The sequence below is a fragment of the Python bivittatus genome, unplaced genomic scaffold (genome assembly GCF_059951505.1).
Source record: "Python bivittatus isolate LINGU-HERP-01145 unplaced genomic scaffold, Pbiv_v1 ctg000190_np1212, whole genome shotgun sequence".
NCBI lineage: Eukaryota > Metazoa > Chordata > Lepidosauria > Squamata > Pythonidae > Python > Python bivittatus.
The window spans coordinates 18,428,193-18,442,422 of record NW_028277042.1 but is presented as its reverse complement, the minus strand read 5'-3'; the positions used below and the strand labels follow the sequence as shown (position 1 = coordinate 18,442,422).

The window sequence follows — 14,230 nt, the reverse complement described above, 5'->3', positions numbered from 1 at the left end:
AATGCAGATGGAATTATTTGCTGTTCCTAATATAGGGCAACTGTTATTTCAATCACAGAGTGGCACAAACGTATTAATAAGAGGTCCCTAGAGCCTCATATGATCACATTCTTCAAAACATCTTTGATGGGACTGACCATTTCTGATCGGATGCAATAGTTTAGCATTCTGGGGCTGACAATACCCTGCGGTTGAACATTTTGTTCCCACCTAATGATGACTGTACCTGTCTCATTTCATTTCTTAGACAGAGGCAATGAACAGCAGTTTGTCCTCCCTTCTCTCTCAAATTAATATCAATAACTGTGTCTTAATTATTGTTCCAGTTTCACTCCAGTGCAGTTTGCTGGGTCATCACAAATCGCGTAATCAAATGTGGCTGAAACAGCATGTTCCTTCTCTATTGGTAAAACAGCAAGAAAAGAAAGAAATCACAAGCCAGAGATATTTAAACCGCAGAGTTCTCTGATGTGACCAGTGACAAAAGACAAACATTGGAGATAATGACTTTCCAAAGACGTTGTTGAGGAGCATGGTGGTGGCCTTGGTGCACCTGTTTGGTAAACACCAGCTTAGCCCTGGAAGGAAGGAGAGTGTGAGAAGGAAAGTCAAGTTTACCCCACCTTTATTCTCTTGATATATATGATTCTCATATATATATATATATATATATATATATATATATATATATATATATATGAATGAAACAGCATATCAAAGACCTGGAAGTCCAGCATTCCAGCTTTGCCTAAGAATGTTTTTTTGAGCAGTCAAGCCTTTTCTTACAAGCCAGCAAGATACCTAAATTACATCATTGTCCCCAAATTTCAGAGGGCACTAACTCTACCACGCTGTAATGCTCTTCCTACAGCAGTTTTGGAGGACCGATACAAAAAAGTCCCATATGAGCTGAGATTGTGCCCCTGTGGACAAGGGGCTATTGAAACTATAGCACATGTCCTGTTATACTGTATTTTTTATAAGGACTCACGCACCCATCTAATAACTCCTCATCTGATAAAATATCCAGGAAATTCTTATCTTTTTTACGTCCAGTTGTTGCTATCTGATCAGAATGATTCCGTTTCCCTGAACGTAGCTAAATTTTGTTATACTGTCTGCAAAATTAGGCAGGTTTTGACTGCCCACAGATGACCCCACCAATCTATATATATATTATCATGTGCTGTTTATTTTATTTAATGTATTTTTAATGTATTTCAATATATTTTAATGTATTTTTATTTGTAATTCTGGTTCGTGACCGTAATAAAGATGATGATGTATAAAAAAAAGGGAGGGGGCAGAGAATTTATTTCAAGCTTTCAAGCTTCTGTTATTATAACCTGCAACAATAAAGTAGAGTTCTAGTAGTTCTTCTGGTGTCAATTTCCTGACATCAACATTTCTTATCTTTCAAACCATCCAGTCTTAACCAATGCCTATTTGAACTCTCAGCTAGCTATCTCATTTTTATTCTGATTTCTTCTTTTATTTCTCCCTAAATATTATCATCTCTTCCTTTTAAGGTCCCTTAGGCCATCCTTTCTCTTGTTACTCTTATCCTGAAGGGCCATTTTCAGATATATATACAGATTTCAGAGAAGATTTTTCTTGGGTTTCCTTCGCAGGGAAAGTTCGCCACCTAATATGAATACAAAGAACATTGATGGAATCAGCCATATTCTGATTTCACCAAGCTAAGCAGGAAAACGGAGAATAGGAGAAACAAGCCTTAGTAACTACTAGCAATTGTTCCATTGCTGTGAGTGCATTAAGGCAATAGCACACACTGCCCTATTGAACAACAGAACCTCAGGGGCAACATCTACTGTGAGAGACAACAATCATCTCTTCAGGGAGGCCTTCATAGCTACTTCTGTCTGGAATGCTGACGCTACATAGATACACATTCAAGACCAGATTAAATCTTATTTTAAATCCAAGCATTTCAAACTATTGCATTGAAAAGCGTGGACCTTGCTTTTTAATGGTCTTTTACATTTTTATTGTAACACACCACACTTCTTTGCAGGCCAGCTGCAAATGAAAAGCCAACTGAAACTAAAGAAGAAAGGAGAACTAAAAAAAATAACTATTAACAATAAGACAGATGGATTATTAAAAACCTGAAAGATGTCCTCCTGATAGTAATTGACTTTATTTATTTCCCCCTTCAGGACAGGGGCTGAAGTCTGATGCCTTCAAGGTGTGGCTGAACTACAACTCACAATCATTCTGAACACTCGTGCAGCCTGGCACTGATATATTTTGGCATCCAAAAACAGCTAGAGCTTTTTTGAGTGTCCCTACCTTTGTTCCTGAAGTCTCCAGAATAGCTGACATACTATTGAAAAAAGCAATTAAAGGCAAAGCTGTTAAATTGGCTTATAACAAAAGACTAACTTGATAGTAAATTGGAAAAACTGGAACCTACGTTTCAAATCATATATTGGGAGATTATTCTGTCCAAATGGCTTGCAAGGGTTGGAATTGATGCGGTGGGAATTGTTGATTCTCATAACAGAGAAGACTGTTTTGTAAATAAGAGACAGATTGCAAAAACCTTTGAAGCTGGGAAATGAGCAGTTAAATGAATATTGACTCAAAAAGGTGAAGGAAAAGGTCCATGACTGAAACCTTGGGACTAACACATCTAGCTGGCAGAGTTCCTGGGTAGCGCTAGAGATTTTCTTCATATCTATATCTTCCTAATTCTGCCCCATAAATCCACTGCTCTAACCTTCTTATATCTGCTTGAACATACAGAGTGGGAAGAGGGTTTCATCAGTATGAAGCCTTGACAGCACTCTTCACATGGAAAATACTAGGCTGGGGAGACGATTCATCCAGAGCATTTCTCCTTTGCACTTCCCACTCTGCAAGTCTTCTATCTCCTTGAGAAAGAGAAAAAGTTTATAGAAGCATCTTAGCACCCTCTTGAGTGGTTTCTATGGTTTCACAACATTACAGATCTAAGACTTTGACATTAAATTCCTAAACTTTCTGAGGAAATCAGATATCCTTCACAGGCTTTAGGGCTACAGAATTAAATATGACTTTGATAATATGCCACTGAAGTTTTGCTTTCCAAAGGTAACACAGCCAACACTTGGTCTGAGGAATATTGGATTTCAAGGATGCGTTGTTTAGAAACTAAGTGTGCCTCCTTACAAGAGGGCAGGGAAACCCAAGACACTGGACAAATTCGCTTTGGAACACATTATTTTGGTAAAACAGGTGTCTTGTTTTCTGAAAAAAGCATTAAAAAATTCAGGCAGAAAGTTCCAATATGTGTGACTTCGAAGGTGTTATTCATGAGCCATATTCAAACACTAAGAACTTGTTCTCTTTAAGAAACAAGGAATTTGCAGAGATCAGTAGAAAACAGGGAATGTTAAAACTCACATTAAGAAGCAGTCAAATAATATGTAATATGTGGACTTTAGCTCTGGCAACCAGCAATATCCTTAAGAGTATATGCACTCTACATCACACCAACTGGGGAATATATAAAAGTCAGTGAGCTTTGTACCATTGCTTCAGTCCTAGAGATGACGTATATGAAATACAGGGAGAGAAAATGTCAGATGAGAGATTGTTCATCCCCTAGCAACTGCTCACGGTTGCAGAAAGCTTGCTAAACACCTCTCGAGAATGGAGAACAATTAGTTTAGGAACCAGAAATTTTGACCACAAGAGGCACAAATTCAAGCCCAAAGCTTTTTCCAGTAGATAGCAGAGCCTTTAGCACTTAAGGCTCAAGAATGTTTAATAGTCCATAGTTTACTAGAGGAATGAAAGAAAATCACTGTCAACTATGCCAGCTCTGGAAAAGGGTCTTCCAAGCCATGCTAGTTAAGAAAGTCAAATCCTCAAATCCAAGGCTTTTCTGGTCTTTGAGTTTATTCATCTATAAAAGCCCCTCATAAAACAGCAAACATGATGTCCTTCTCAGACTTCCTTAGTACCTGGATGAAACCTCTCAAGTGCAGAAAGCAGGGTTAAGGCTTCGTGGACCATTTGGTCTCCACTCATTTGCCTGCCAAGTTCACAATGCGCAGTACATCCGTGCCAACATTTTAATTCAACACCTGTCTCATTGAAACGAGTCTTTGGTTATTCACTTCATCCATACTACAAACACTGTAGCTCCAGACAGAAGATCTGGGGCCAAATTCCAAAGTTCAATGCACACTAGAAATAGCATATGTCCAGATTTCAACCAGCTCTAAATCAAGAACTTCCACCATGATTCTGCACTGCCAGAATGAAACAGATAATTGAATTCAAGCAACTGCATGGCTCAGGACAGAGGGCACAAGTTTGTTCCCCAAGTCCATTTTGATGTTCAAGACCACCAAAGATTAAAGTACACAAGCTTTTCAATACACATAGAAAGCTGAAGCCACAGAAAACGTCAATGTTTGTGTGAATACAGAATTAGGAAGAGTTTCTTAAAAATTAAAAGTTTTGTCACTCTACTATATAATTCAGGTAGAAACCACAGAGGAGTGCTTGTTGCAAGGATAGTGAATTGTTGATACATTCAAAATGCGATAGGAACACCCAGACTGCAGTTATTACCATTTTTGTGTGTGCATGCAAAAAAACAAAAGAGAGAGATTAAAATAAGATTTCTTACAATTCAGAATTGGCTGGCCCACTGTGAATGCAGACAAATGTTCAATATGAAAAACCTTTTGCTGGAATCCAGGAATGCATTCTAAATCTTCTGCGAATGTAGGAAACAGCACCTGAAAAAGCAAGGAAAGAGGGTTTTTCATATCTGCTTGTTCACCTCTGGTGCCAGGTTGTGCAAATGGGAGCATGGTTGGAGTCAACCTTTGGGAGATAAAAAGTGGTCCCACCCTTTCCAAATTTGCTAGGTATTTCCCTGGGGCATAAAAAAAGTTTCACAACAACTGAAAGAGAGAAACACAAAGACAGTTCCTCTACTGGGCAGGTGACAAATTATATCAAATAGGCATCTGAAGATATTCTACTGGTCAAAATATGCAGGGGAAATGTCTTCTTTGTCAATCAGTGTTGGAGGAGTTCAGTTCCCACACGATTTCCCCAGAATATGAACTTTCAATCTGTGGACATATCATTTTAACAACAGCAGGTGTGCACAGGGTTGGGTGTGGGGAACTTTCAGAAAAGGCCAAGCTGAGTTCGTGGGAATAATTGCCAATGATGCACATCTCAGAAAGACAACCCAAATTAGTCAGTATAGGCTGCCAGTATCTAGCATCATAAGGCTTTGCAAAGTTTTGAAAAGTGGCTTGTTTAAATGATTCTTCAAGCAAAGCACCCCTCTGAAGCTGCTTTGCAAAGCAATACGGTCCCTTTGCTTCAAAAGAGCAAAGTGAAGCTGCAGTAATATCTAACTTCACATTACTCCTCTAATGCACCACTATATCTTGATGGAGAGAACAGGGACCCATCTGCAGTGCAAAATTGCAGTACCTCACTCAGCCCTATCATATCTTTCCTTTTCTCTTAAGCACTAACCAAGGAAGCTGAGGGGGAACAAATTGTGTGCAATGCTGTTCAGTGGAAGAACATTTGCTTCCCATGCAAAGAGTCACAGGTTTATCTCTAGTGTTTTTATGAAGGACCAGAGAAATTCTTGGCTGAGACCCTGGAGAGCAGTTGCTCATCAGTTTAGAGCTGATGTAGTTAATGGTTCTGGTTGACACCTTCCAGAATCCCTGATGATTGGCCTTGTAGGCTAGAGGTTATAGACACTGCAGTGCAAATAACTGGAGGAATGAAGAACCTTCGAACCTCGCTGGTTCAAACCAAAGGCTTAATTTTTCCAGCATTCTCAGCCACACAGTGGTGCAATTAGAAACAGGTAAGAAGCATCTAAAAGGGCAGGAAGGCGAGTTTCATTTGGTTGGGATGGTGTTTAACCTTTTTAAATAACACAGAGAAGGTATAGATCAGAATAACAGTCTTAGTCACACCTATGCCTCTTACAGTATTCTCTCCTGAAGGAAAGACTGTATTGGTCAGCTCTGACACATTTTCACCAATGTGCCAGAGGATGCACATAGTATCTACTCTATCATCCATTCCTTTCCCAGCATACCCACAGTCTCTTACACTTTCAAGTGCAGCCAACCTGTGTGTGTGTGTGTGTGTGTGTGTGCATGTGTGCGCATGCACCTTTAAGTCCTGGTGACTGCCTGGACAAGTCCCTGCAGTTTTCTTGGCTAGGTTTTTCAGAAATGGTTGGCCACTGCCTCCTTCTTAGGGCCTAGAGAGAGTGACTGGCCCAAGGCCACTCAGCTGGCTTTGTACCTAAGGTGCGACTAGAACTCATGGCCTCCTGGTTTCTAGCCTGGTGCCTTAACTACTACAGCAAACTGGCTCTCATAGCCAACCCCTGGATAATGTTAAATGAAGAGCAATGAGAACAATAGTTTTATTATTGTTGGTTGCACAGTCAGCCAGATGTTTAGACTGGATTTGGCATTTTTATCCACCTATTGAGCCCTGCCCAAGGACCTGAAATAGGCAGATGCTGTTGTGATTATTATTATTAATCACACATCTGTCCTCAACATTTTGAAATAAACATCTAATTCTCATGAACCATTAAATGAATAAACAGGGAAGCCAGGTAAGATTTGGCTAGATCCAAATTATTTTGTCCATTCCTTTAGCCAATTATACATAGGATTTTTCAGAATAAAGCATCTGTGTGTGGGTTGTACATACTGTATATATAGTAGACATGCTTCACTTTGACTCTTGGCTTTGCATGGTAGGAGACTCAACATAATATGCAGTAATACCTCGGTTCACGAACGCTTCTGTTCACAAACAATTCGGTTCGCGAACAGCAGCGTTTGCAAAATTCTGCTTCCGCTCACGAACTCCGCATTGGGTGACAAACATGACCCATGGCCATCTTCCCTGCTCTGACACGTGGTCGTGGCTTCCTCTAGGCGAGATCGCAGTCCTTATGGAGGGGGACTCTCCCTCCAAACAATAACCGCCTCCCCACCCGCCTTCCTGTCCTCCACGCCAGAAGTCGCCTCAAGCAAGGTTAGCGTTCTCTCTCTTCATACTGTACTCTACTGTACTTTGTTTCATATTTTTGTGGTTAAAAAAAAATACATATGGTTCAGAACTGACTAACCTTATTTACATTGAACCTTATGGGGAAATTTGATTCGGTTCGCGACCAATTCGGTTCGCGACCAGAATCGTGGAACGAATTAAGTTCGTGAACCGAGGTACCACTGTACTTTGCAAAATCATAATGTTGCAACACATATTATTTCCAATTCCTGTCTACAGAGTTTACAATGCAAAATTCAACACAGGGGAACCCATAGAGGTCGATAAACACGCGTAACGATTCCCTCCCGAAAAATCACCCAACAACATTCTTGCAGTTCATCTGTGGTGAACCATGCCAATAAAATATGTTTGACATCGCTCCATTCTTTTCACTGGAACTGAGTCTGGGGCCATCTAGTTTACAACTAGAGGCTACAGAAGCTTTTGCTGAAAATACATGAGACAGCTAAGTAGGAATACAAACCAGAGGCCAAGAGCGTTTAATGACAAGACAAGTTGGCAAGCTCATAGTTAGCAGATGGACACATTTCTCATCCTTAATGGTGTGCACCAAAATTTGCCCTTTTGTTCAAGTGATCAACTAGAAAAAAGGAGAGAGTTCACAAGGTTCATTCCTTCCATAAAACACTGACTTAAGTTTATACTGACTCATTTGGTTTCCTGTCCTATCTTTCAAGTCATCACAATTCCATCCATAACTATCACACATAAAGGCCCACCATAAAATGTGGATAACACAATTGAAACCAAGGAGAAAAATCCAAGGAACCAGAGAGGGGGAAAAAAAAGTCTTTGCTTGGATTTCAGTTTTGCAAGATTGGAACAACCAGTTGGATTTCAGAAGTGGAACTGTGGTAGAACTCTTAACCCTGGGAATGAAACTGGACACATTTCCAAAATATTGCAGAACAAGTACATTGTATAATCAAATAAGCGATTAACATCCTCTCCATAAAACTGGGTCTTCATTAGAAAGAAGATCAAAGGCGCTAGGGAGATCCCACTGTAATTTATATTATCCCGTTCCTACTCACTGATAAATGAAGGCCAAGGTGCAAATATACAATTTCTAAGTTTCAGTAACCTCGTCTTTTCCTCATTTCAGTAGACCCACCTACTACGAATCTGTGAGAATCTATTTTGACAGTGATCTGTTGTAAAGAGCTTGGCAAGAGTCAATGCACTGAGAATTCTCTGTTGTTCCACTTTGTCTTCCACGTTCCACAAAGCATCAGGCAGACGCGGTTTGCCGTGGTTTTGGGCTCCTTCAATTCATGTGCACCTATTTTGGAGGCTTACATCAGCCATGTGTTGATAAAACTGACAGGGAAAACTGTGGGTGTGATTATTCACCTAATTCTGCAAAGAATTCTCTTTTCGTTTTTTTGTCAAGAAGATGAGGCTTTCTGTGCATGCTAAAACACTACACAAAAGTCATGCTATTAATAAGCAGCACGTTTATTTATGTCCCAAGTGTGTAGGTGTGTGTGCATGCAGTGAATGGAGACATAATCTAAAAGTGGTACTAGAAAGCTTATAAAGGAAACTAAACTTTTAATCTAAATTTTGCACAGTCTCAAATAAAAGTTACTCAGGGCTTACGGTGGAGAGCAAGGAACAAAGTAAACACAGAGAACAGCTCACATAGTACTCTGTAGATCATATTGTAAGTTCAGCTCAGCAACTAAACATATACTTTCTTCTCTTGGGAATAATTACGAGATGCTGGCCCAGCCCTCAGATAAAATTGAAGTTTTTCTGTTAGCCGTGCAATTTCCAATGCTTTCTTCCCTCCTAGATTTTAAATTAGTTGTCATACTCAGCCTCACACTGGTCTTTTATTATTATTATTAATTGTCTTTTTAAAACACCAAGCAACTTGAACATTCTTTTTTTACCTCGGGGGGGGGGGGGACCTTTATTAAAACTAAATGGCTACTTTATTAAAACTAAACGGCTACTTGTCTCCTTAAAGTCTTTGCTTTGAAAAATTTATGGCCCCAAAAAGTGCAAACTTGCCTTTACAAAGAACAGCAGCAACAATACTCTTGAATCTGTAACCTTCTCTTAGTTGATTCAGCCTGCACAGGAGGTGAATGTAATAGAATGCAATAAAACATTCTTTATTGCAGTCTTCCTCACCCTGCTACCTTTCAAATATGTTGGAACAGTAACTCTCCAAATTTCTAGCTGGTGTGAGTCACTGTAAAGGCAATGTTGGCTGTGAAATCATGGGAAGCCCTGGGTTGGGAGATGTTTTGCTGTATCTCCTCTGAAACCAAACCAAGCCAATAAACTGATGTAGAGAAAGGGGATTCACAGCCTGTTCAGTTCATCATGCATGAAAGACCTCAACTTCCATCAGACACCATCAAGCAAACTTCTCCAGGCAGAAATCAAGTCTCCCAAAACTCATGGTGGCCCTATTGATTCCTGAACAACAGGAAGATAATTGTCTCAGCAGGGAACAGAAGGTCCTATAAAGGCACCTAAAGGATTCTTCTGTTCTCCACACTGAACTCTTGCTTCATCTTGCATCGTTAGCTTTCTACAAATTATAGGACGGGCAAAGACAAGTTGGTGTTTGACATTATGGGCTCCAATATCCATCCTGCCTGCATAGTCAGTGCTTAGAATAGTGGGAATGATACTTAAAAAATATCTTCAGGATTCCAGGTTATCTCCTGCTGATGAAAGAAAATGGCCAATAGTGAGGAGATGGTGAACCAAGTACAGAAGAGAGACTCACTTAAGACAGCATGGATGAAGCTTTCTCAAAACCCTGATACTCCATCACTTTAAGCATGTCCAAAATATTTCCCTCCAAATCACAAGTTGTAACAGCTGCAGAGGTAACGGAAAATACACTTTCCTACCACCCAAGATAACCATGTTGAGAAATCAGAATACACAACTTCATTTCTGCCCATCTTGTAGGTATCAAAACAGAAAAGCCTTTTTTGGAGAGAAGCTGTCAATCCCTTCTCTCCACCTCCCTCTGCCCCCCCCCCCCCGCCCAAAGTGCACTGAGACTTTCTTAAAAGTAGAGTTTTAGCTTCTAAAGCCACCTCCTGGACAGAAATAAAATTAATTTCCAACTAGCTGGTCTCAATGTCATCAAAATAGATTGGGCAATTTCAGGTTTAGAAATCATTTTCTCAACTTGTTCCACTGTAACTCTTCTCAATTATTTATCACCTTCAGGGGCATTAGATCATAAAGCCATAAGCTCCAGACTGCTAATTTCATTTCAAAGTTTCAAATTTCTCAGCACATATGGGTGGCAATTAGATTTCCTGCTCATAACTTAAGTATCATTTCAGGCCCCAGAATTGTCTTAAGCGGCGCTGCAGCAGGGCACAAAACCATCTGCGAACAGGACATTTTTTGGCCAGGCTTAAAGCAAAAACAAATGCATTGCGTTGAGGGATGATTAAAGAAAAGCCGAACACCCAAGGGAGGTCATGTACAAAGGAGAAAACGATGAAGTGTTTTGTTTCTGGAATTAGAAAGATAATGACTTGGAGAAAACACTGTAGACCAGTGTTGTCCAAACTTGGCCACTTTAAGATGAGTGGACTTCAACTCCCAGAATTCCCCAGCCAGCCATTCTGGGGCTGAATTCTGGGAGTTGAAGTCCACTCATCTTAAAGTGGCCAAGTTTGGACAACACTGCTGTAGACTAACCGGCTGCTAGACATGGAACTGTCACAGCTTTTATGGACCTTTTAGTTTTAGAATTTAATCTTTGGAACAATTTGACGTAGGTGTGGATCAAAGCCTCAACTAGACAACAGCTTCAGGTTCTAGCACTGAAATCTTCTGATTCTTGTGGGACCATAGTAGCCTGGTTTTATGACAGCAACGTGGACTAGACCCCACCACCATCAGAGATGCCTTTGAATGGACTGCTTTATCCTTCCATACCATTGATCCACCTCTTTTCACCTGCAAATGCGTAAGCATGTTTAATGCACGTATTTTAACCACCGTATTACGTTTTCCATAGTCATAAGATTATATAACCAGTTAGCAGTTTTAGTTCCTGCGAAACAGAGGAAGATTTTACTGTCTTTTAACCATTCTGAAGGATTAAGCAGAGGCATCTTTGTGGATTCCTAAAATAAATCTTCCAGTGAGGTATTCCCACTGTATGTCATCAAAACCCAAGAAAATTTACCATGTTATAAAGATGTCACTGAGTTTTGGGCTTTAAAAATCTGCAGAAGAATTAAAAAATCATGCTGAATAATCTTTGAAAATAACTATGTTGGCTTACGAGTTAATTTGCACTCTATCACAAAATGATTAGATGCAAATTACCGGTGTTACCTTGCTGGAAATATATTCATAACAAAGAGAATATTGTAGGCATCTATTACCATTAAAGCCTTATTTGGATAACAAAAATAGACTAAAGTACTAATGGATATCTGAAGTGTTTTAATTGTTTAATGTTACGCTGCCTTAACTGCAAAAATGAAAGAGTGAAATTTATCCAAGCATTTCTTCCAATACTGCATCTAAAACATGCGCCTATACACAAACTGTCTTTTTTTATGAAGCCTATCTATCCGCTTTATTTTTTTTTTATGGCAAAGAAGGACATTAACTGTATTTTATTACCATTCATATAAATTGCAGCCTTGGAGAGAACAGGAACTTTCATTTCTCTCAGCATCCCAGGCCTGAAACAAAAACCTAGCTATCTCAAAAAATTCTCACCCACTTGAAGCCACCTTTGCTGGCTGAAGTGACACTCCCCACCACTACAACTGAAAAACGGTTTTGCGTCTTTTAATGCTCTGCTTACTCTCACTAAGGCCAGCTCTTATGTGACAAGATTTCCATGTACCTTATACCAGTACTTTTTGCATAAAATCTTCTTGAAATGCACTTCTTGTGAACTAGAGATAAAATAATTCTGGTCTTTGGGATGGGCAAAACAGGGTACAAATTGTGAAGGGGTCTTTAGTAGTTTAGCATTTCAGTGTATCTTCAGAATGTTTCTTTCCCTTCCTTTCTTCCCTTTTAAACCAATGCACTTTTTTTTTTAACCCACCCCATCTGCCATTTTTTTAGAGGAGGAGAAGGAGAAGGAGAAGGAGAAGGAGAAGGAGAAGGAGAAGGAGAAGGAGAAGGAGGAGGAGAAGAAGAAGAAGAAGAAGAAGAAGAAGAAGAAGAAGAAGAAGAAGAAGAAGAAGAAGAAGAAGAAGAAGAAGAAGAAGAAGAAGAAGAAGAAGAAGAAGAAGAAGAAGAAGAAATTATTCAGCAAAACAGATTAACAAAATCTTTAATGGGGACTACCTAACTCAGCTATCTATAACATTACATCAAAAATGATCTTTTTAAAGGAATAAAGCTTCTTAGAATTAAAAGTAGCTAACCATTAAAGATGAACATTTGATAGCCAAGGTTTATTTTATTTCTTTTAAAAAACCACCTTATATCTACCATAAATTAATTAGATTCACAGATGATAAGTAAAGTACCAAAACCTGAGTCCATTATCATTTGTAATTATTTGATTTTATCAAAATAATAATAGGAGGCACACACACACCCCCACAAAAAATCTCCACACCTCTGAAGTCAGCTTTTATACATAAAAGCATTGCTGATGATCACAAATGCATTAAGAAATCTTACAAAAGGTCTTGTTTGTGGAAAGGAAGAGCTTATGTACTTGAAAGAATGTTGAAGATGCTCTGATGGGAAAAAAACGAGTCTTATTGTGAATGCTTTACCCTGGCTCAGAAATAGGTTAGTATTTGGCTTTAATTGGATAATTGTCCATTTTAGATGATTCTGTGTAAAACACACAGAACAAAGAAAATTCAGATGGAATCCGATCCCTTGGAAATGGACTTCAAAAATCAAAATCAGTTTAATGCCATGGTTTAAAAATGTAGGGGTACATCTTGCACAATTGTTCTTGTCAGGTTATTCTCTTAAAATCTATAGAAGATGAGCAACAGTCAACAACAGAAAAATAACATGATAAATTGCAGATAGCCCCCCCCCCAAAAGAACTACAAGAGAATGAAACAGCCATATTAAAAGCCCAGTAAAACAACAGTAATTTGGAAGGGAAGATGGAATCAAACCTGTTGCTGGAATTCAATTGCTGGACCCTTTTCTGTGCCAGGTACCTCTGAATAGGTACAAAAATACCAATGCCTTATTAAGGCCATTGTTCAGATCTCTCTCTTTTCATCTGAGCCAAATGGTGATCTTAGCTGCCATCTGAACTTCTCCCATAACATCCCCCTGGATCCTTGTGGGAAATTAAAATGGCATTTTAGTATTCCTCTTCAGTGAATACATGAAGTGTTAGGTACTTGTTTGCCAAAATTTGCAGCGCTCAGAAATTTGCAGCGGGGCTTGCAAGTGGAAAAAGAAAAAAAAACTTGACCTACATTTGTACATTACTGATGCACAAAACCACAGTGAATAAAGGAGGCATTTGTTACAAAATTCATGCGCACCAGGAAAATATTACTTTAAAATATGCATTATACAGCATTAGAAAATTGTTTATTAGAACTACAGTCCCAACCATGACCAGCAATGTGGCTGCTGGTTTATTAGACAAATGTTCACAATGCTTGTCTGTCTGTTTGTCCGTCTGTCCATCCATCCATCCATCCATCCATCCATCCATCCATCCATCCATCCTTCTATCCATCTATCGGATTTCTTCTACAAACTGATAGGCTGATGCAGAAATATGCCAACAGTCCCTTAGGGCTGAGAAAAATAAGGACAGCCAGTTTCTGTCATTCCTCCTGGGGGTCCATGAAAAAGATGAAAATTCAAAGTTTCCTTTGGAAATCCTCTGGGGTGAGGGTGGGGGTAGTTATCCCTCACTCCAAGATAATTTTTGCCTTTGCTGAAAGATGTCTGAAATTTCAAAACATTTTTTTTAACAATCAGTAAACCCTCATTATGTATTTCATAGCAACTAAGCACTAAGGATAATGCTATATTTTTTCTCCACAAATGTTTATTGCCAAATAACTTGCATTCCCCAGCAAGAAACAGCTACTCCCTAAACGTGTCACCTGATATATAGAATTGCAAGCCACCAACAAACTGGGTTACTTTCCCCTCTTTAATTCTACTCGCC

The 14,230-nt window shown here is 39.2% G+C and overlaps 1 protein-coding gene across 1 annotated transcript in view; it reads right to left on the bottom strand.

Annotated features, from left to right (window-relative positions):
* CDH13 (cadherin 13) overlaps nucleotides 1-14,230 on the bottom strand; it is a 465,553-nt gene that overhangs the window by 351,041 nt on the left and 100,282 nt on the right. The window contains exon 2 of the mRNA XM_088136165.1: nucleotides 4,646-4,757. Coding sequence (XP_087992291.1) covers nucleotides 4,646-4,757 — 112 coding nt within the window. The remainder of the gene's footprint in view (nucleotides 1-4,645; nucleotides 4,758-14,230) is intronic.